This window comes from Scomber japonicus, chromosome 12, assembly GCF_027409825.1.
Source record: "Scomber japonicus isolate fScoJap1 chromosome 12, fScoJap1.pri, whole genome shotgun sequence".
NCBI classification, from domain to species: domain Eukaryota; kingdom Metazoa; phylum Chordata; class Actinopteri; order Scombriformes; family Scombridae; genus Scomber; species Scomber japonicus.
Window position 1 is genome coordinate 4,106,097 of NC_070589.1, and position 23,032 is coordinate 4,129,128.

The 23,032-nt window shown below is 39.8% G+C and overlaps 1 protein-coding gene across 1 annotated transcript in view; it reads left to right on the forward strand.

Moving 5' to 3' along the window:
* LOC128369121 (junctophilin-1-like) overlaps positions 1-23,032 on the forward strand; it is a 36,105-nt gene that overhangs the window by 5,661 nt on the left and 7,412 nt on the right. Inside the window, exons 2-3 of the mRNA XM_053330088.1 lie at positions 6,590-7,349; positions 18,075-18,193. Coding sequence (XP_053186063.1) covers positions 6,590-7,349; positions 18,075-18,193 — 879 coding nt within the window. The remainder of the gene's footprint in view (positions 1-6,589; positions 7,350-18,074; positions 18,194-23,032) is intronic.

Sequence of the window (23,032 nt, forward strand, 5' to 3'; positions counted from 1 at the left end):
TGGCAATATAGTGATATGGAATAAGTGTCTTTTTTTAAAGGCTGCAATACAGTTCAACAACACACTGTTCTATTATCTGCCTTTATCCACTTCATCATTATATCCTCATTACTGATGATTATTTATCAAAAGCCTCATTGTGTGAATATTTTGTAAAAGCAGCGATAGTCGTCCCTACAATATTGTCAAAATATGGGTAACAAGGTATTTGTTGATTCTGCTCATATGGTCCTGATGGGCCTAATATGTGACCCTTGTTTGGTGAAACTAGGAAATAAAGACAACTCATATTTATTACTAATCACATATAGTACTGTGTATTAACTTAGTCTCTGGGAGCGAGGTGAGAGGATAAGTATCAGTTATGGAGCTGGACTCACATACAAGACTAGAAACCTGTCCACATATTCACTTCTTTTTCTTTTTTTGTTGCACATTTCCTATATAATGTTTCACTTCTTTAAAGCACTCAGGTAATATTAATCTCATGCAAAGAATTCAGGACAAAGATTCATGGTAAGTAACCGTCCAGCAGACACTGACACTATATTTACCAATGACTCCATTCAGTCAATACATTCCAATAAGATTTTCACTGTCTAAAATTAATTTCTCAGGCAGGATCAGTTTGCAGTTTGTCAGATCTGTAAATTATTTGAAAGAAAGGAACTTGCAGAATATAAACTATTGAGTCTTTTTGCTGTTTAATTAATTCCAGAGGATCGTCAGTGAGCCAGTAGAGACGGCTTATTCCACATAGCAAGATAGTTGCTTGGAGTTATGTTTGGCTAAGTGTCTCAAGTTACTTCCATCTTTTAAAATAGCACATTCTCAAATTCTCCAGCTGAAGCCATCAGGTCCAGAGCCCAAGCTCTCCTAACCAGCCTCCCTCCCCAAGGCTAACTGTTTTATCACCTAATGACGTTCAACCGTTGTGATTTTAGAAACACAACTGTTTCATGTCCTAGTTGTGGAAATACCTCTCACACTCAGAGAAACATACAGGTGCTACAGGACTGCTGTGTTGGCCTGAATACAGAGTGAAACATAGTCACTGTGTTTTCATACAGTGTCATGGTACTGCATTAATATACAAACATAGATTTGACATAAAGTGTGTATGTACCTCAGGGGTTAGGGTTAGGGTCTGTCATTTTGTGTGACCAGCCCCCCCACCCATTCCCCCTCTTGCTTGCTCACATTATTCAGCAATCTGAGGCTGAAACTAACAAGTGTTTTCATTATTTATTATTGATTATTTCCTTGATGGATCAGTTAGTTTGTAGGACCCGATCGACACTAGATCTTTGTGGCTGATGCTGATGTTAAGGAGCAAAAAAATTCCAATATTTATATGTCAACTGATAATTTTATATATGAAGAATATATACATACATACATTTTTTGCGACAAAGATATGTAATGAAGGAATGATATTTGACCATTTTACGGTAAACATATAATTAACTAAACAAAAAACACATATAACAAAAAAAAGAAGAAGAAAAGGTATGAAATATACATTAAATGCTGCCTGTATAACTTTATGAAATATCGGCACATATCGGACAACATATAGGCTGATACCGATAAATCTGTGATAGCTCAATATTGGCCCATAATATCGTCTGACTGATATATCGCTTGGGTTCTTGTTGTTTGGTTAAAAAAATTGTGAACATTGTTTTGCCAAGTCCAGGTGACGTCTTCACATGTCTTTTTTTTTATCCACAACCCAAGACAATTCAGCTCACTGTCATTAGAGGACCAAAGACAACAGAACATCAGATCATTTCATCCAAACTATTATTCAATTGTCAAAATAATCTATTAATTTACTAATCATAGCAGCTCTGGTCCAGTCAGTCAGATCTGCCTCCACAGTAAAAAAAAGTAAGCTCCTCTGAGAAAGCCATAGCATAGTTTGTACCTTGATATTTATAAACTTTGAATAAAGATGTGAACATGTTTGTTAAACACCTCACATGCAGGCTATCTGTAGATGCTACAATTTACCCATGTTCCTTAAACACCTCACATGCAGGCTATCTGTAGATGCTACAATTTACCCATGTTCCTTAAACACCTCACATGCAGGCTATCTGTAGATGCTACAATTTACCCATGTTCCCTAAACACCTCACATGCAGGCTATCTGTAGATGCTACAATTTACCCATGTTCCTTAAACACCTCACATGCAGGCTATCTGTAGATGCTACAATTTACCCATGTTCCTTAAACACCTCACATGCAGGCTATCTGTAGATGCTACAATTTACCCATGTTCCTTAAACAGATAGATAGATACTTTATTGATCCCATTGGGAAATTCAGGTCGAATAGTTCTAATCACCATGAATCTATTCCCCTCCTATGAATTTGTTGTGGGTTGCAATGTCAGGGTGGCACTATCTGAATTTCCACTATTTGACTGAAGCATTTATGAGTTTTTTAAAAATATTTTTTCTCAAAAACTGCTCAAATAAACAACTTCATACTGACACTGCACTTCCTTGGAGCCTCAGCAACACGGTTGTGGAGATGCACAGACAAGCACACGAGTACATACACATGCAGACATACAGAACTTCTTTCTGTTACAGTAAGATGACACTGATCTGTGAACTGATCTGAATAATGCTCAGTCAGCAGAATCTTTTTGTGCTTTGCTTTATTAGGACTAGAGCTAGACTGGCCAATATTAGCCTATCACAGATATATCAGTATCGGCACACATGTCCGATATGCACTGATATGTTTTTTAAGATATATAGGCAGCAATTCATGTATATTTGATCCTTTTTTTCATTTTATACCATAAAGTTATAGTTAAACTGTAAAACATCACATCCTCCTTTGTCACAAGTGTTTGATAAACACATTGCAAATCAATGTGCATTTTATAAACATATTCTGTATATACAACACACATCCCAGACCACCTCAGCAAGTACATCACAATGTGCTTTACACTGGTATTTAGCACTGTCCATTTGTGATTTGATCATTTGAGATGGATGTTGATGTCAGGTGTAAACAGGGTCTAAGATAAGTCAAGTTTCTGCTGTGAAAGGTCCATCATGCATGTTGGTTCACTGTCATGCCTTACTGGAACACAAATGGAGCCTTTATTATTACTACCATGATCTTATATGTCTTAAGAGTTTTATTGGGAGCTTATACTTAATTTCATTAGGTATAAGGGGTAGGTGGGTCCATGCTTTTTGTTTAGTTATTTTAATATTGTGAATACCTTAGACAGAGATATTGATACATCTTGCCTGTGTTTTTAATGGAATCCCATGTGAATATATGGTTTTAGAGTCTACAGTATGTGTCTTGAATGAGTGCATTCAGTCTCTTTTGTGTTATCTTCCTCCACCTTCACTAAACTAACATACAATAAAGTTAGTCACAAACTTAATGTATGACAAACTGCGCAAATGTGTGTTTCATTATTCAGTCCAGTATTGCATTTGTGTGTATTTTCAGTATAAGAGCGTTCATCTTTAATGTCATATATTGATGTTCTTGGCACGTTGAGCTTGTGAAGCTGTCAGTCAGGAAAAGCTGATTGACACCTCTGAGGAGTGATGATTAGGTTAACTCCTGCATGGAGGAGACAGCAGCATTAACCTGAAGTGACTTGTAATGAGGAAGAGTGACCTTCTTTAATTAAAGCAGAAAGAATGAAGCCAATAGGACTAATGAATACAAGATGAAAAGCTGATTTAATAACATAGTAGCCTTTCTGATGAAGTGACCTTTTCTGATTGTTCTCTGACTGATTTTCACTAGTTTTCTTGGAGGTTTATGAACACCTTCTGACATAGAACACCTGCGTTCATATGTGGATATTATATAGAGTCAGGAGGAATCTATCTTCAGGCTCTAATTTCACAGCAGTAAACATTACATATGTTTGCGTCTTGTTAACTAAAAAAACATGGGTGCACATGTGTGTGTGTGCCAAGCATTGCACTAATAAATCATACCTGTCATCCCAAATGTGAGTGTGACTGCAGCAGAAGAAGTATGTTTATTTCTGGGTGTATTTATTCTAGTGTGTGAACTGAATTAGCTGAAATTGAAGACGTGTCTATCCGGCTGCTATAATTGTCTACATGCATCATTTGAACATGTGTTTGGGGTATTAGGGTGAGGGGTGTGGGGGGGGGGGGGGGGGTATTAGGGAGGGTCTGGCTGTTAAGATCATCAATGTCAGCTCTCTGATGATTTGTGTGTGATGACTGATAAAATCACAGTGTGTGGTGCTGAATAATTCTAACAGTTTGTCTTCTAATCCAGTCACAGTGACTCAGCACGCCACAGGATTTCTTCTTCATGGTTTCTTTCTGTTCGTCAGCTAAAGGATTCAAATAGATCTGTGCTAAAGCTAAGCTAGTGACCTCCAGCTATGTTTCAAAAATGACTTTATACTTTGTGAGGAAACTTGGACACAATCTTACTGTTCTGAAACTACACAACAGTAGATTCTTTTCTTCATTCAGGATCAGACTCCACTTGTATACTACATAGGGCTGCTCAATTATGGAAATCATAATCAGGATTATTTGGGTCAAAATTTAAATCATGATTATTAAAACGATTTTTTTTAAACTTTAGAAACATGCTGCATTTATTGGACATTTCTTGTCCATTCAGCTTAATTCATTTTCTCTCCAAGCAGCAGCCTTTTATCTGCCACTTAACACAACACACAGCAGAACATGTGTGGGGATATTAGTGCTGAGCGAGTTTAAAATACCACAATGAATATTAAAGTAAATAACAACAAAGATAAAAGAAAACAGTGCAGCACAGTAGAAGATGAAGTCTACTTGAACGCCAGTGATACACAGTGACTTGAAAGCATCTTGATTGTGAGCAGTTCTTACATGACTAGGTAAACTGTTCCAGAGATTAGGAGCAGCCACTGCAAAGGCTCAGTCGCCTCTATTTTTGTGCCTGGATGTCAGAACATCTGAGAGCATCCACTTGGTCGACCTCAGTGTGCTTACTGGAGTGTGATGATGCAGAGTTCAGCCCATTTAAAACCTTAAAAGCTAAGCAATAAAATCAATTGTGAAACAGACAGGAAGCCAGAGGAGAGAAAGCAGTACTGAAGAGATGACTTTAGAGAAGAGATGAGTATGTTTAAAAGTGATGTTTTAAATAAGCACAGTAAAAATGTGTCAAAAAAGGCCTTGATACCAGATAACTCATAGACATCTGAAAATGATGAAACATATTTGACATTTGAAAGGTTTCATATTAATGAGTGGAATCAGGATCACTTGTGGGAGCTGGATTAATATAAAACTGGCGGGGGGTAAATTACAAATTGTGACGTGCTGTTAAAGAGTGGCAGTTATTTTATCATCCACTATCAGGTTTTCAATTTTGATTGCTTTTGAATGAAGTCAAACTGTTTTTAATAAGTGTGCGTTATGTGTTGCATGTCTTTGTAGGTTTCAGTAGTCTGATTCGAGATGAACAATTCAGAATGTGTATTAACTCTTTAACTTGAACTCTTTAACTTTCCATTGAGTCACGACAGTAACAGAAACATCATTAATTTATAGATTTGTGTACATGGACACACAGTTGACATTTTTTTCATAATATTTATCACAACTTTCAAATGAATGCATTTCAATTGGAAGCATGTTTCATAGCAGTCAGGACGCTGTATTGTTTGTATTTGTTATTCTTCTTTTGAACTACAACCACTAAATGAACAGTTAATCAGGGACCCTTTCTAAGAAATGGAATAAAAGCATGGATTTATAATAAGAGCTGGATACTGGATATAAAGCAGCCATGACTGAAATATAAGAATTGCTTGGCTGTGGCATGTAACAGAAAAGGTTTCTAGCTCCCAGGTTTGCTTCCGCATCATACGGCACACATATGCGCAGTAGTGGCTATTGTGACGGTGATGACATTCATTGCAGCAGCAGATACCAACACATGAACGGACAATGATATGGTGGCAGACTAGCAGTTGAATAACATCTTAATACCTTGATACTGCCTAATCTTGTTACTACAGAATCCATGAACGTCACCATGCCTCAAAATGCCTCGTTATTGCAATCAGTAGTCATCAGGAAGTAAAATTAATATCAAAACATTTTTAAATTGATATGTTTGTTCCCTGGTGAAGAGTTGTAAAACAAGAACACAGATATCAGTGAACTTTTTTAATCATTTTGGTAACTGAGGAAGCTCAGCCAATGGAGACTTTGAGACACAGTTGATAGTTCCTGAAAAAGCCATAAGGCTAGTAAACTACTCCTTTACTATTTTAAGTTTAAGAATGAACTTTCACACCCATGTTCTTTGTTGATGTGGTTTATGTAGTTTCCATGTTCACACAGTGAACCTTGCAAATGGAAAACATTCAGCTACTATCAACTCAGATTGATGATTGATGCGACCGTCTCCTACAGTCATTCCACCTACATCATCTTTACATTGGAAACAATGGAGAAGGCAACTGCAATGGCTCACTGTCTAAACATACCTTTCAATAATATATGTAGGTGTTGACTGGCCTCTCTCTCCCTCTGTTGTTGCTGCAGGTACGTACCAGGGTCAGTGGACTGGTGGAATGCGTCATGGCTACGGTGTACGTCAGAGTGTCCCATACGGTATGGCCTCAGTCATCCGCTCACCCCTCAGAACCTCGCTGGCTTCCCTCCGCAGTGAGCAGAGTAATGGCACAATACTACGTGACAGTCTGTCCGACAGCCCTGCTGGCACACGTGGCGGCTTTGTACTCAACTTCCACTCAGACGGAGAAGGTTCCGAGAAGAAGAAGGGCCTCTTCCGCCGTGGCTCTCTCTTTGGTAGTCTACAGAGGCTGCGCAAATCAGACTCTCGCTCATCAATCTCCAGTAAGCGCAGCTCAGCACACAGTGACACCACCATGAGCCGTATCAGTTCAAGTGATGCCAATTCTACCATCAGCTTCGGAGACGGAGACCCAGGTGACGACTACCTGCCTCTTGAAGATAACGTAGACGCCACCACCACAGAGTCCTACATGGGCGAGTGGAAGAATGACAAACGCAGTGGCTTCGGTGTTTCAGAGCGCTCCAACGGCATGAAGTATGAAGGCGAGTGGTTGAACAATAAGCGCCATGGCTATGGCTGCACCATCTTTCCGGATGGCACTAAGGAGGAAGGGAAGTACAAGAACAACGTGCTCGCCCGTGGTATCAAGAAGCATCTGATCCCGCTGAGGAACACCAAGACAAAACAGAAGGTGGATCGAGCCATTGAGGGAGCGGTGAGAGCAGCAGCCATTGCCAAAACCAAAGTGGAGATAGCCATATCCAGGTAATTTCCCTGTGAAAGATTATGTGTACTCTCCCCAAGCAGCAACTGTCCGGACATAGCTTAGCATGGTACTTCCAAAGCAACATATCATTGGCTCATCAGTGAGGTTACATGTCACGCAGGAAAAACACTGATCTAGCAGTTCCACTGTATAGTATTTCCTCACTGAGTGGGAGTCAGTATTCAGGTTAACACTGGTAACTCTGTCCTGCTCTTTTCTGAATTCAGGGAATTGTAGAAACCCCATCCAACATTACCCAAGATACTCTGTTAGGTCAGCTGAATACAGGGGTTAAAGTTGGATTTGGCAGATGGGGGAACCCTTAGATCCAGTGTAGCAGTGCAGTGGGAAAACATGAGTCACCTCAAAATAACTCCCAAATTGATTTCCACTGTGAACTCCAATGGACTTGTTTTCTATGTGGACAGGCAATGTGATCAGCAGACCTTCTTTAAAGCACCCATTTCTTGACTTCAAAGAAATGGACATCAATGCTGAGACCTTGTTGATTTGTATTTGGGTCCATAGTGGCATTATTATATTGTTCATTTCAGAGAATTCTCTTTCACAGTTAGCACTGCTAATAGACAAGCAACACAGACAACCAGAATAAACATTACTTAACTAAAAGTAACTTAAACAATATAGCATTGCACTATTACAGTGGATATAAAAAGTCTACACCCCCTGTTAAAATACCAGGATTTTGTGAGGTTAGGGTTAGGGTTAGGACAAGGAGGATATAATTCTCAAACTAGTTGTTTTAATTAAAGGCACTCCTTTTCAAATTAAAATGCAATGACAAAATGAAATGTCGACATATGACATTAAAACATGTAGGGAGGTATTATGTGTTATTTTAATGCAGACCATCCCATAAAACATTTTCAAACAATACAACCATTGAATTGAAGGTGCCATTAATTGTGGACTCCCATCCTTTTCTTCACCAACAGTCATACTGAAAATCTATAAATCAAAACGGGCCAATGTCACAACTTTCCCTCAATGACCCAAAGATGACCAAACTGTAAAAACAGGCTGTGCCCCTGTGCACCATTCGCTTAAAGCTCTCATGTCCAATGCTGCCCTGTGTACATGAACGCATCATGCTGCCTTTACCTGCAGCGTGAGACAGATGACGTCACAACGCTTAATGGACATTTATCGTACTGTGCGTCCATAAATATGTGAGTTTTTGTTCTGTTCTGTTATATGTGGCTATGCGCGCTAGCTGCTAGGTTGACACAGGCTGCAGTACTTTATGAATGCTAAGTTATTGTATCATGATAGTTAACGCTGTTAACAATCCTGTTTTTTTTTATTTTATTTTGGCATTTCTGCAACGGATGTCATATAAAATGTAGCGAAGTACAATACTTCAAACTAAACATACTTAAGTAAAAGTAAAATGACAGATTTTTAAAACTACTTTAAAAAGTACAAGTACACAAAAAAACTACTCAATTACAGTAATGCGAGTAAATGTAATTCGTTACATTCAACCTCTGCCTATAACCTGTACAATTCCATTGATAAACAAACAAATATTTTAGGGGGGAAAAGTAAAAAATATGCACACCTGTAAACTAATACTTTGTTGAAGCACCTTTTGATTTTATTACAGCATTCAGTCTTTTGGGGTAGGAGTCTATCAGCATGCCACATCTTGACTTGGCACTATTTGACCACTCCTCCTTGTAAAAGGGTTCCAAATCTGTAAAGGGCATCTCCTGTGCCCAGCTCTCTTCAGGTCACCCCACAGATTTTAAGGTTTGGGATCTGGCTGGGGCATTCTAAAACTTTAATTATCTTCAGATGAAGCAATTCTTTTGTTGATTTGAATGTATGCTTTGGGTCATTGTCGTGATGAAAGGTGAAATTCCTCTTCATCTTCAGCTTTCTAGCAGACACCTGGTTTTAGGTCAAAATGTAATTTGGAGCTGTTCATAATTCCCTCCACCATGGACAAAGTCCCAGTTCCAGCTGAAGAAAAACAACCCCAAAGCATCACCATGCTTCACTGTGGGCATGGTATTCTTTGTTGATGTGTAGTATTTTTGCACCAAACATACCTTTTGGAATTATGGCCAAAAAATTCAACCTGGGTCTCATCAGATCATAACACAAGGCAGGGCTTCCATTTTGAAACCCTGCCCCATAGTCCAGACATGTGAACAATTCAGGAGATTGTTGTCAGATGTAGTACACAACCAGTGCTTGCCAGAAATTCCTGCAGCTCCTTCAGTGTTGCTGTAGACCTCTTGGCAACCTCCCTGACCAGTTTTCTTCTTTTTTTTAAATCAATTTTGGAGGGATGTCGAGTTCTTGGTAACACCACATTTCTCCACTTGTTGATGACTGTCTTGCTGTGTTACATGGTATATCTAATGCTGTGGAAATTTTTTGTACCCTTCTCCTGACTGATACGTTTTAACAATGAGATCTCTTTTATGCTGTAAGTGCTTTGCGGACCATGGCTTTTGCTGTAATATGAAACTAAGTAAATGTCAGGAAAATCCTACAAGGACAGCTGAACTTTATTTGGAGTTAATCAGAGTCACTATAATTGATGGCAGGTGTGTACTGAATACATTTTAACATGAGTGAATTCTGAACAGAGCTACATCCCCCAGTATAAGAGGGTGTGTATACTTATGCAACCACATCATTTATTTATTTATGTTGTTTTTCAATGGAATTGTACAGGTTATAGGTCACATTAAAGGTGGAAAAAGTTATTCAAAATTATTCATCTTTGTCTCTTTTTTTATATCACAAAAACCTGACATTTTCACAGGGGTCTGTAGACTTTTTATATCCACTGTAAACACAAGTTCATATTTACTTGACAAGCTGCATCATCCAATGATCCAGATCTCCTGATGACCATTCATTGTGATCACAGAGGCTGGGACAACCCAGTGAGATAACTGGCACTCATCAGTTCAGATCAGCTGTAAAAAAGCATTATGCTGATTTGAAATTATTGCCTAGTGTGCTATCCTCATCCTGGAGCCATCAGACCTGGAAGATTAGGGACCTGGGTCAAGGCCACTGCTGTGGGTCAGAGCAGAGGTGATGACTAGAAGGTTGACTAGGTATCTGCTGATTCTGTAGCTCAGGCTGGAGCTACGTTATTCTTTATTCTTTTACAAGAATACATCTAATAACATATAAAATACACACACACACATATATATATATGTATGTATATATATATATATATATATATATACACATACACAAACATATCTGTCAGTCCTGCTGCTCAACTGCTGCCTCAGTAGCTGAATGGACCTGAACTGCACAGAAAAAGGCAGAACTATAGAAATATGGGATAGAGTGTAAGCATGAGAGAAAGCGAAAAAAAGAAAATAACACATTTCAGTGTGAAAGGTCAATAACTTCAATATGCATATGTATTCTATAAAAAAAACAAAAACAACTCTTCTGTCTTGTGTCAGTATCAGTCTGGAAAGATTCCAGATCACCTTCTGACATCTCAGACAATCCATACATCAATCCATTATCACTACTTATCCAGGACATGGTCGCGTTGACATCAGGGTAAGACATCCGGGGTGTCTAGTGAGGCACCAATCATCCGTCACCCTGGCAACACCTTCCACCTCCTCCTGGGAGATCCCAAGGCATTCTCAGGCCAGAAGAGATATGTAATCCCTCTGGCGTGTTCTGGGTCTACCCTGGGGTCTCCTATCAGTTAGACGTGCCTGGAACACCTTGAAAACAGGATGTCTAGAAGGCCTCCCAACCAGGTGCCCAAAACACCTCAGCTGGTTCATTTTAGTGTGAAGGAGCAGTGGCTCTTCTCTGAGCCCTCCCCGCCAGATGTCCGAGGTCCTCACCCTATCTCCATGGCTGAGCCCAGACACTCGACAGAGGAAACTCATTTTGGTCATAGATGAGGGTTGGGACATAGACCAGCTGGTAAATTGAGGTCTTTGCCTTCTAGTTCAGGTCTTTCTTCACCACAATGGTCCACCAATCAGCTGGAGCCTCCTTTCCAGCACCCTGGCTTAAGTTTACCCTGGGAGGCTGAAGGCTGATTTATACTTCTGCGTCGGAGCGACGCCGTCGCTACGCCGTCGGAGCAACGCCGTTGTTCTTTCGAAGTTCTGCGTCGAGGGAACATGTTGCTTGGGGGTGTGACTGTGTGTGTCTGTGTGTGTGTGTGACTGTGTGTGGTTTCAGAGTAGTCTCTATCTGTATCCTTGTTTATCTTCCGGTCACAGTAGCATGTAGCATTGCGCTATGTGCTCTAATAACAGAAAACACACACCTTTTGATCATTATTAATAAATAAAGCAAAACAGACACCTGTCTGCATTGCTGTGACGCGTAATTAGGATTTTTTGGAGGTGCATGGCGTAGGGGTCCGCGTCAACGCAGAGAGCTCTGCGTAGGTACACCGTCGCTCCGACGCAGAAGTATAAGTCAGCCTTGAGTAGTACAATCCCATGATAGGTGGAGAATTGTCTACAGGCCCCCTTTTTTTGAAAATGGTAACCACCACCCAGGTTTGCCAGTCCAGAGGCACTGTCCACGATCTCAATGTGACTTTGAAAAGGCATGCCAGCCATGACAGCCCAACAATGTCCAGAGCCTTCAGCATCTGAGTGGGACTCTCAGCCATACCCTGGGCCTTGCCACAGTGGAGCTTTTTGACTGGACAACTCCACCATAGAGGGCATGTTGGTCAGGTTAAGGAGATCCTCTGAGTGTTCCTTCCTTCCATTGTCCTCCAGTCCTGTCAGTTCTCCACCCTCCTGAAAACAGCCTGGTCTAAGCCCTGCTTTTGCTTCCCGAGTTGCCTAATGGTTTGCCACCCCAACAGGCACCTATGACCTGGCCAAAAGCCTGAGCAGCCGCCTCCACAAGTGAGGTCCTGAACATGGCCCACTTGGATTCCATGTCTCCAACCTTCCCCAGGATGCAGTAGACATTCCTCCAGAAGTGGGAGTTGAAGACCTAATGGACAGAGGCTTCTCAGTTCCCAGGCATCCATTCCCTGTTGGAACCACCTGGCCTTAAACCTGCCTCTGTTCTGCCTCTCTAACCTGCATATGTGATGTGTGACAGCAGAAAGCTTGACATGTGTCACAAAGCTCACTAAATAGGACGAGGCTTTGGAAACAGTTGCATTTAATTTAATAGTTACTGGTGTTCATTTTCCTGTCATTCTGTTTATCACTGTCTTCCTGCATGACTGTTGTTGCTTTGGTGCATTTTTAAAAGTGTGAGGGCTGCTATCGCTCAGGAGGTAGAGTGGCTTCAACCCCAATGTCCTCCAGTCTGCATGCCCAAATACCCCTGGGCAAGATACTAAAACCCAAATTGCGCCTGAAGGCTGTGTCATTGGTTTATCTTTGTGTGTGTGTGTGTGTGTGTGTGTGTGTGTGTGTGTGTGTGTGTGTGTCTGATATGAGTATTAGATTAGATCTCCTGATGAGCAGGTTGGCGCCTTCCATCAGTTCGTGTATGGGTGAATGTTGACAAGCAGTATAATGTGCTTCGAGTGTGCAACAGCAAATGACTCCAAAAGCATCATATTTACTAAAAAACGAATCAATTAATCAAGAAAATAATCAATAATCAACAGATGAATCTATCATGAAATACTTAAGTCAACCAGTTAGAGTTAGTTATTAAGGAACTGCTCTTACAGCATGTTCCATCACTGAATGTAGTTATTGTTCAGTGGTTGAGTGTTGCACTATGTGTCAGAGGAGCTCTGCTGTCTGTTGTTGAACATGACTAACACCTCATGTTACTGTAACAGCTGATAAACACTCATTCTCAAACTGAGAATGAGTGTTTATCAGCAATGTGTAACAAGGCCATTTGATGTGTCCAATTTAAAAATGTATAGAATAGAATAGAAAGTCTTCATTGTCAATGTACAAAGCACAACGGAATTGAGATGCCTTCCTGAAAGTGCAGAAACAATAATAAATAAATAAATAATTCTAAAAAAAGCCACTATTTAATGCAGTTTAGTGCATTTATGGCTTTAGTGTAAAAGCTGTTTTGTTATCTATTAGTGCGTACTCTCAATGTCCTGAAGCGTTTGCATAAGGGCAGAAGCTCCTGAGGATATGGAGTGTAAAGTACTTGTGATGTGATCGTGATGTATAGCATGCTCTGTTGGTCTCAGGTTACATTATTGTAGTTCACTTGGCTCATGCAAAGTGAAGGAAAGGGTTAGCATGTGCCACTTGAAATCACAAACACTCCAGTTATGCTACTTGAACTTGTGTCATTGATGATTGAGTGCTGTCTGTTGTTTGATTGATGGATTGATTGATCTATGCAACCACACTTTGAATTATGTAAAATAATCAAGATGATGCTAGATAAATGAATACATTTTGCTTAAGGACAGCTTCACAATTTTTCAGTTCTGTCTTTAAAAAAACAATCCGGTGACCAAATTAACATTCAAACTTTTTTTTTCTTGCCATAATCATCCCTCCTGCCTTCAGCCGTCCAAAAGAGTGAAATCAAGTAGATAACATGTTTCAATGTTACAGTCTGTTTAGTGCCAAAGTCTTACTATACTTCCAGCACAGCTCAACAGGAAACACTAAGAGGGAATTTGATGGTAAAAAGACTGTAAATGTGTCAGATATCACTTGATATGACTAACTCACACTGCTGAAGACTCATATAAGCTTCACATCTACTTTTAAAGTCTATTGAAAGCACATTTGAAGGAGATCTTTTAATAGTCCGCATGAACAGGAGGAATGATTACAGCAAAGAAAACCTCTTTCACTGCTCATATGGACACTATGGAATCTGCAGTGTTTAAGCACCATGGCAACTCCTGTTTGGATGTGAGTACAGTGTGTAACAGAGGAAACTGTTGGATCCTTTAATATCTGTAACATCTGTATGTGTAATATCTGTAATATCTTGTGACTCACTATGCATGACCACAGGAGACAAAAATGATAACACACACGCAGATCACAGACACAGGCTTAAATACACACACAGACATGCTCAGACGTTCTAATCCTTAGCAGTAAGAGCTGCTGGTAGAATGTGGGAAAGGGGAGATGGAAGTCTTTGAAGGTTGCAGCGCAGCCATAGCTGACCATTGCTGCTCAGAACTCAGGAACGCGTGGAAGGATTTCGGCTTGCGTCACTTTTCCCCTCATTTGGGCGAACGATGGCGAAGGAAGTGAGGAGGGAGAGAGAGAGAGAGAGAGAGCAAAGTGAGAAGACAGAGAGAGAGGTCAAGAGAGTAAGCAAGTGGGTGAGGAGAGAGAGAAGGAAGTAGGCACATTCTTGGCCAGATTGCAGGTTTGTGTATGTAGTAGTGCAAGCACCTCTTACCTGTTTGTGTGTGTGTGTGTGTGTGTGTGTGTGTGTGTGTGTGTGTGTGTGTGTGTGTGTGTGTGTGTGTGTGTGTGTGTGTGTGTGTGTGTGTGTGTGTGTGTGTGTGTGTATGTATGTGCGTCAGAAGTAGTGCTTGTCTAAATAAGGCCAGGGAGGAGGACGCTTATCAACAGCTGACAGGAATAATGTCTCACACTGCTCTCAGAGCCACACACACACACACACACACACACACACACACACATACTTTCTGTCGGTCAGTCAGTAGTGTGCTTTATCTGGTATTCTCCTTGGTCAGTGTGGAAGAACGTTCTGAACTGTGTTGTTGACATGGCTGACCTTTGGACCGGTGCTTCCCTGATTTTGTTTCTGTTGTGGCTCTAATTGATTTCAATAAATAGAAGCACCACAAACAATATATAACACTATAACTGATTCTATAACTAAAACACTATGTGAGGGTCAACAAATGTCTGAATGTTTTTTTTTTCATTCATTTTTTAGTTTGGGATTACAAACAGAGGAAAGTGTCCTTAGTTTTGTTTGTTGTTTATTTACACAGTATATAGAAAAAATAAAAACACACAGTAATAATCAGTACAGAGGAATATAAGGCTAGAATTGCCTTCCAGAGGCTTGTAGAGCAGCAAATTTACAAAAACATAGTTACATCTTTTAAACAATCAATGCAAGTATACAGTACATCATCACTGCCAGGATGAGAACATAGTTTTTTAATAAAATAAAGTTAAACACAAACAGTCAAATAACCAGAAAATTACAGTTATTTAGCTATTATATGAACATGAAAAAATATGTATTGGATTCAGATTCAGTAGGCAGTCCAAAAGGACAGTACTGGTTAGTTAAAAGAAGTGATTTCAAGGCTCTTATAACTTATAAGTTCACAGAATGTGAGGGTCATTCATCCCATATTTGAAAATACTGAACAAAGACAGTGAAGTATGGAAATGAGGGGGTCTTAGTAATATCTTTGTTTATTTTTCGAAATTGTGTAGCTCATGATAAATAAAATGAATGAAAAATCAGCTGTTGGTCCAACTAAGCAACAATGGCCCTTTTTTCTAAATGACTTGAGACCTACAGTAGTTTGGCTTCATTGTATTGGCTATCACAGTTTCTTCATCGCCATCACCAGTGTTTTCATCTCTTCAGTGGAAGATGGAGCGACTTTTAAGTTACATGCTTCAGTACAGATGCCACTTGTTTCTTTTATGTGCTTTACAGCCGCGTTACTACAGTGTTATCTTGGCGGAGTGCTTGAATCCTGTTGACAGGTTTTCAGAAAATCCCCCTTCTGACCACAGTGCAGTACAGCGATAACTCTGCAAGCAACTTACTGACTGCAGTGAGCTATCCTTCTTGTAGCTGTCCCAGCCAGCATGTCCATGTGGGCCCATACAATTTGCCCTGTTTTTGCCCATGCCCGCTTAGCTCACTTACATCCCTTATTTGGCTCATACAGTCAGCCCACATGGGCTTCACATGTTACTGAAACCATGCGGCACACAGCATTTGCCCATTTCAAGCCCATACCCACTCAGTTTAACCCATCTGGGGCCCACATGGACATGCTGGCTGTGTTAGTACTGCACATGCTGTGTGTGGCACATTTTAATTCAAGGCTTCCTTGTCAAGTTGTGTGTTTGGAAATGCTCCTCTTCCATCTTTAAAGTTACTATAGGTTCATAAAGACCAATTTGTGTACCTGACACAAAAATATTCCATGTTATTGTTACTGGATTGCAGTTGTTTCTGTGAATCGCAGCAATCCATGTGCTTCTCTGATTGCTCCGATTTCTTCTTGAATCTATTTGTACAGTCAACAGCTTCTCCTCATTTTAGATGATTATTTTGTTTTTCACGGCACACTCAGTTGTTTTACCATTCAGTGGGTGTAACCGCTGCAACTTCCACCTGCAGAGACTGCATCTGTACTTCCACCTGGTGGTTGTTGGTGTGCACTGCAGGTGGTGATGAAGTCCACCCATCCCTGTTTTTTGTCATCGTGCAGCATTACCGCTAGAGCAACCGCAAAAAAAAAACAAAAAAAAACAAGTGACATCATCAATCATTAAGTCTATTCCATTTTGTTCTTAAAGATTTATTTTTGGGTATTGTTTGCCTTTGTACATTGCAGAGAGACCAATAGGAATCTGGGAAAGAGAGAGAGGGGGATGATATATGCAGCAGAGGTCCCCTGCTGGAGTTGAACCAGGGACACTGCAACTATATGGCGTGATACACCAACTTTATATCTCAGCCAAGTGTAAAAACCTTTTGAGAATAAGTCAACAGCAGGTAGATGGAGACACATACTGTACCAGCAAAACACAGAGCACAAAAAAGGTCTGCAAAACATTTGCTGGTTGTAAAGCTGAATAGCTCACAGTGATGATAGAAGATGAATATATCAGTCTCTTTGCAGCTGGACAGTCAGAAGACACTGTTTAGACTAATTTTAAGGAGTAAATCAAACTCAAAATAGGGGGTAAGTAAGTAAGGAGGGCATGCCCCGCCACCCCATACCCAGTGGAAATTACGCCCTTGGTGTCATGTGTTGCAAGTACATATGAAATGCCCAGATGGAAGAAGGAAAGTGAGAGAGTGCAGCCATTGCATTGCATAAGCCTGGCAAGCCAACAGTCACTAATGGATGAAATAAAAGTAAAATAAAATATAGCCTTGAGTCAGGTTCATGTCTAAAATTTGGCAGTACTGGCTGAGCTCAGTCCGGTCAGCTATTAAAGACGTGGGTATGGGCAGAACTCTACACTTCACTGTTTCATTACCTTTGTGATGGGATAAAATTGCACCAGGGAATGAAATTGAATTTGAACCAATCTATTTTGATCTACTCTCCAGGGTGATAACTGGAACTGTTTTCAAAGTATAGTACAAACAGTTCCATACGAGCTGAGCGTGGAGTGCTGGAAACCAAATACACTGAAGCTTTCTGACACTTTCTAATGAGTTTGAATTATTTTAAAATGCTTTTCTTTTACTGGTGGTGATTGCACTTGAAAAGTAATATTATATATTACAACATGGCACATTCTATTCCCCCTTTTTGACTCTTTCTCCTTGAAATAATACCTCCAAATATGTTTATCTGTATACTGTTGTATATTAATGCAACAGTGATAAAGAATCATTAGATATGAATCATCTGAAAACATCAACAAATAGGTAGGTGGTACAGAAGATGGGTGGGTCAGGTTATAAAAAGCCACAATTGTCTAAGATATCATGTGAGACTGTGTTGGCTGTTTCTGTTGTGAGGTCTTTACTTGCTGGATGTTGAACTCAGTGAGTATCTGTGTGTGTGTTTGCAGGACATCTCACGCTCGGGCCAAAGCAGAGGCTGCAGACCAGGCTGCACATTCAGCCAGTCAGGACTCAGATATTGCCAGAGCCGTGGCCAGAGAGCTCTCCCCTAGCTTCCATCAGCCAGGTACTGTAACAACGGCAACAGCACAATAACACAGAGTAGATCATTATACTGAAACACAACACAGTCTGCCTCTATCTGCTCTAATATTGCTTTATTTTGCTTGGGAATGAGATTTTTTTAGACATTTCTAGCCTGTGGGCTTCTTGTTTGACATCAGAGGGAAAAATATATGCTGACTTTGTAGAAATAATCACAGTGCTGCTAAAGAAGAGGTGAAAGTTAGTGATGTAATTTGCTTTTCTGAGGATGGATAGATGGATGCACAGGCATGATTAATGTTCCAATTGTTCATTTATATGAATATGTAAATGGAATAATTATCCATAGCTCACTGTAATTGTATAGTGCTAACAATCACTGTTTGTACACATCTACAACACACTTCAAACTGTTTATAATGATATTTACTGAAGACATGATTATATATGATTAAATATTATATCTATTATATTATAACTATACAGCTATTATGAATGCTTCTTTGGAGGACTACAACAAAAACATCAATAAACACTTCATATACAACTACACTATAACTAACTAGCTAACAGAAAAAGTTCAGATTAAGAGGTTCACACAGATTAAACATACAGTTACACATCCCAACCAGCATGTCCATGTGGGCCCCACATGGGTTAAATGCAGGCCATGTGGGTACTGAGTGGGCATGGCCTTGAACTGGGCACATTTTTAGGGTCCCACATGGTTTCAGTAATATTGTCCCCATATGTGTAACTCACCCCCACCTGAAACCCAGTCAGAACCCTCTTGAAGCCCATGTGGGCAAACACAGATGGGGCCACAGTGGAAACTGCAGACAAACCCACATGGGACCCATATTGCAGCCCAAATTTAATGAGGCCCACATGGACATGCTGGCTGGGATGTGACACTTTTCACAGCCGTTAAACAATCAAACTGTCAAATAACCAAAATGGTTGAAGGATTTAAATTTGAAAGCAGCTGTGTTAGTATTTAAACATGGTTATTCTCTGCAGCTACTACAGAGGTAGTACAGACTACATCTGTAGCCCTTTTTAAATGCCAGTGGAAAGTGGAACACACATTTCATGCCCTTTAGGTGGTGTAATTTTATCCAAGTGAAACAACAGTGTTGTACACCAATCCGACTGACATCAGCCCCATTAGACACTTTGTTGTTGCTTTTGCTTGCATGATAATTTTATATATATATATATATATATATACTTTGAATTGCAATTTACTTTTATTGTTTTTGCATAACACAAATCAGACTCAGAAATAGTTTGTCCAATCATTTCAGATCTCACAGCATATGTTTCATAACAGTGTTTAACCACAGGTGTAAAACTATTTTGAAATTGCTCAATAGGAGCTCCAACAGTTCCAAACACCTGCATGCACCTGGTGTACATTTGGCCATAAGTCAATGATAGTTTGTCCAAACATGCCCAGACTTGGTTGGTCTTTTAACTTCTGCTTGCAGTGATATTATTTTTGTTGTTTTTCATTTTTGGAAATTGTATTAAACGAGTTGTCTATAATTTCAGTGTTAGGTTCTTTTTACAAGCCGTCAAAGTTTTTTTCAACCCACCTTTGCATTCTCTAAAACTACCAGTTGATAGTAGGATGTAGAATATAATTCAATCACAACTAGAGCAGACTAAAAAAGACTTGTAGTAGTAAAAAGTCACACCTCATTGTGCACTGTGTGTACCTGCGTTAACACTGAGGCTGGTGTCAGCTGTGCACTACTTCTGATGTGAGGCTCCATCAGTGACCTTGGGCATTCTGGAAATGCATGGAAGTCTTTGACAGCTCTCTGAACAAGAGGCTGAGGGCCGGCATTGAAACCTCAGACAAATGCCTCCACAGTGAAATCATGGATTCAGGTTGACGCTGTGTCTACACAGCAAAGAGCAGCAGTGAGTGCTCTGTCTGTAAGTCGACACATGAGGCGTTCAGACACAGTGTTTAGTGTCAGAGTGCTTGACTGACTGTACTTAAGCACATCAAACAGAAAGGGAAATAGACTTGAAGTCTGCAGTTATGCACCTGTAGCTTAAGTGAAAGAGGAGCCTTTTTGCTGCCTTTGTAGACAGCTGTAGTAATTAAAACAGTAGAGCATGTTTGGTCAGATGTGTGTGAGATAGATGCTCCTAAAATCTGCCAGTTTGGGTCTGGTTTAATAAAGCTTACCTAACATAGTTCAGCAATAAGGCTTGCTCGATGCACGGGGCAAGTAAAAGTCCACGAAAGGCTAGTAAATCTAACAAAGCCTCCTTCTCTTGCACACATCTGAGAATATTGGCACATGCAGTTGGCTGATAAAAGATTGACTAAGTTAGTAGTGTGATGCATGAAACAAACAATACTCACAAAAACGAGAAACATTCAAAGAGGGTAAACAGGAATCTTGGACGAGAAGAAATGAACCTAAACATGTATTGGATTCTATTTTCATTATTTGAGAGAAACTGGGCTGATCAAAGAAAATAGTGTTCAGTGACATATAAGGGAGGGATCATATCTTTTTGTTACTTAAATAAAGATTAAGCATGACAATTAACTTTAGCCCTTGTTATTTCATTACCACTAATAAATAAAACTATTTGTATAAGGCCAAGTGAAATTTGACGTCAGGCAAGTAGATTTCTGCCCCACTTGAAAAAAACAACAAAAATGCATGATAGCGTGTACCAGCATGTGCCAAATATCAATGGGCTTTGAGTTTGTTGTTTATTTAACATTTAATATTTAGCATTTTGTACCAGTTGGCTCACAGCTGCTATGTGAGGGATCAATCAATCAATCTTTATTTATATAGCGCCAAATCACATTGCAGGTCTAAACCATGCTCTTCAAATCACTGGTCACTGGTAAAGTCACAGCATAAGACTATGAGAGCACTTCATCAGTGATTGCCATCTCACAGCTGTAATCACTGGCAGGAGTTCTTCTCATTAGAGAGGCAAGTGTGTGCTTTGCAGAGCGAATAGATTCAAAGAGACAGTGTGGACTTGACATCACTGCAGCTGAGACAAAAGTACAAAAAACGTGATTGTCCAGTCTATGAGAGTAATGCTTCCTTTACCATCTTACAGCTGAATGGGGTCTGGAGATAGAGGAAGCTGAACATAAATCCACTGTGTTGGCACCAAATCCACTGTTCAGTTTGCAGTAAATGGTGATTATGACTAATGCTGACTAAGTCAGAAGGTCAGGATGATAATAATCGTCTGTACAAAATGTTCACTTTGTCAGGATACACATATCCTGAAAGATAAAAACAGGTGATTGAGTCATCTGTTGCCTAAAAAAAAACAGGACAGGATGTCACTGAGGCTGATAAAGATCATTGCAAGGTTTAAAATGTTGGAATCTAGTTTCCTCCTCATGTTACCCAATATATACATTAAAAGGTCTGCAAATATTGATTATTTCATAATCATGTATTTTAACATTTATTTTAAAGGACATTCAATTTCAACCTAACATGCTGTATTTTCCATAAATGTATGCATTGTGGCTCTATGGATCATGCTCATTTGTCACTCACCAGTTTCATAGGTAGAAATTCAAGGATTTTAGTTTCAGTCATTTAATTCAGGGCTATTCACCTGTCAACCATGTTTAACTTGGCTTAGTCATTTTTATGTAAAGCTTAAAGTCCGTGTAAAGTAAGAATAAATATATGTTCTGAGTTTGATATACCACAGAAAAGTGTGTTGTTAACCACCCTGCCAAATTTGAATGATTAAAAAAATCGCCAAATATATGAAATTAATTTTCAAAGTTGTGTAAAAATCAGCCTCTTTCTCTGCTACCAAACGCTGTGGGAGTGCCCGCCGAGTTCACTGAAACCCCGCCCCCTACCAAGTGTCACCTGTCAATCAAAGTCACCACCTCTACCAGAAACATGGACGCTACGTCTGAGAGCTTTCTGCCGCTAGCTCGGCTGCTAGCACGGCGGGTAGCTCAGTGGCTAGATCAGTGACTAACTCAGCGGCTAACTCGACAACTAACTCAGCTAACTGGCTAACTGTAGACTGTAGTAGTAGTAGTGTGTGCTGAATTTGTATTTATACCTCTACAGCAGCAGGAGCGGGTTTATGCTAATAAACTAGGTTTTAAGGACAGGGAGGGGCTTAGCCCCCAGGAGATGCACAGGATGTGAGCGAACGTTTAATTTCACAAAGACTTTTTCTCTCTCTTGGCCATCTCCACTTTCCAATCATTACTCTCCTAAATAAAAGCTCAAGTTAAATACGTCTTATATGGTGCACTTGGACTGAAATGTTTCATATTTCATATTCATATCGAGTTCCATAAAATTCCAAAACTGTCTACATCACAGATGACTCTATCCTGTGAAATTCTTTAGACTCACCTTTCCAGTACTCACTCTCTCTGCTCCTCTGCCCTGACTTCTACAGGTCAATAGGAGTGGTGGAGTGATTATTATTAATGTATTATTTTTATTATTATTACTATTATTATTATCCAATGATAAAAATCATACATGAATGTGCTCAGCTCTTATTTCACTGTGTGCATCGATGCGTAAAGTGAGAAACACAGCTGATACTCCAGAAGGAAGTCACCCCATAAAATTCCAAGACTGTCACAAATGACTCTATCCTGTGAAATCCTTTAGACTGCTCCTCTGGTAGTGGAGTGATTATTATTAATGTATTATTATTATTATTATTATCATCATCATCATTCTTATTGTCATCATTATTATTATTATTATCCACATAATCATACGTGAATGAGCTCAGCTCCTGTTTCACTGTGTGCATCTGATGCTGGAGCTGATGCTCCAGAAGGAAGTCACCCCAAAGACAGTATATG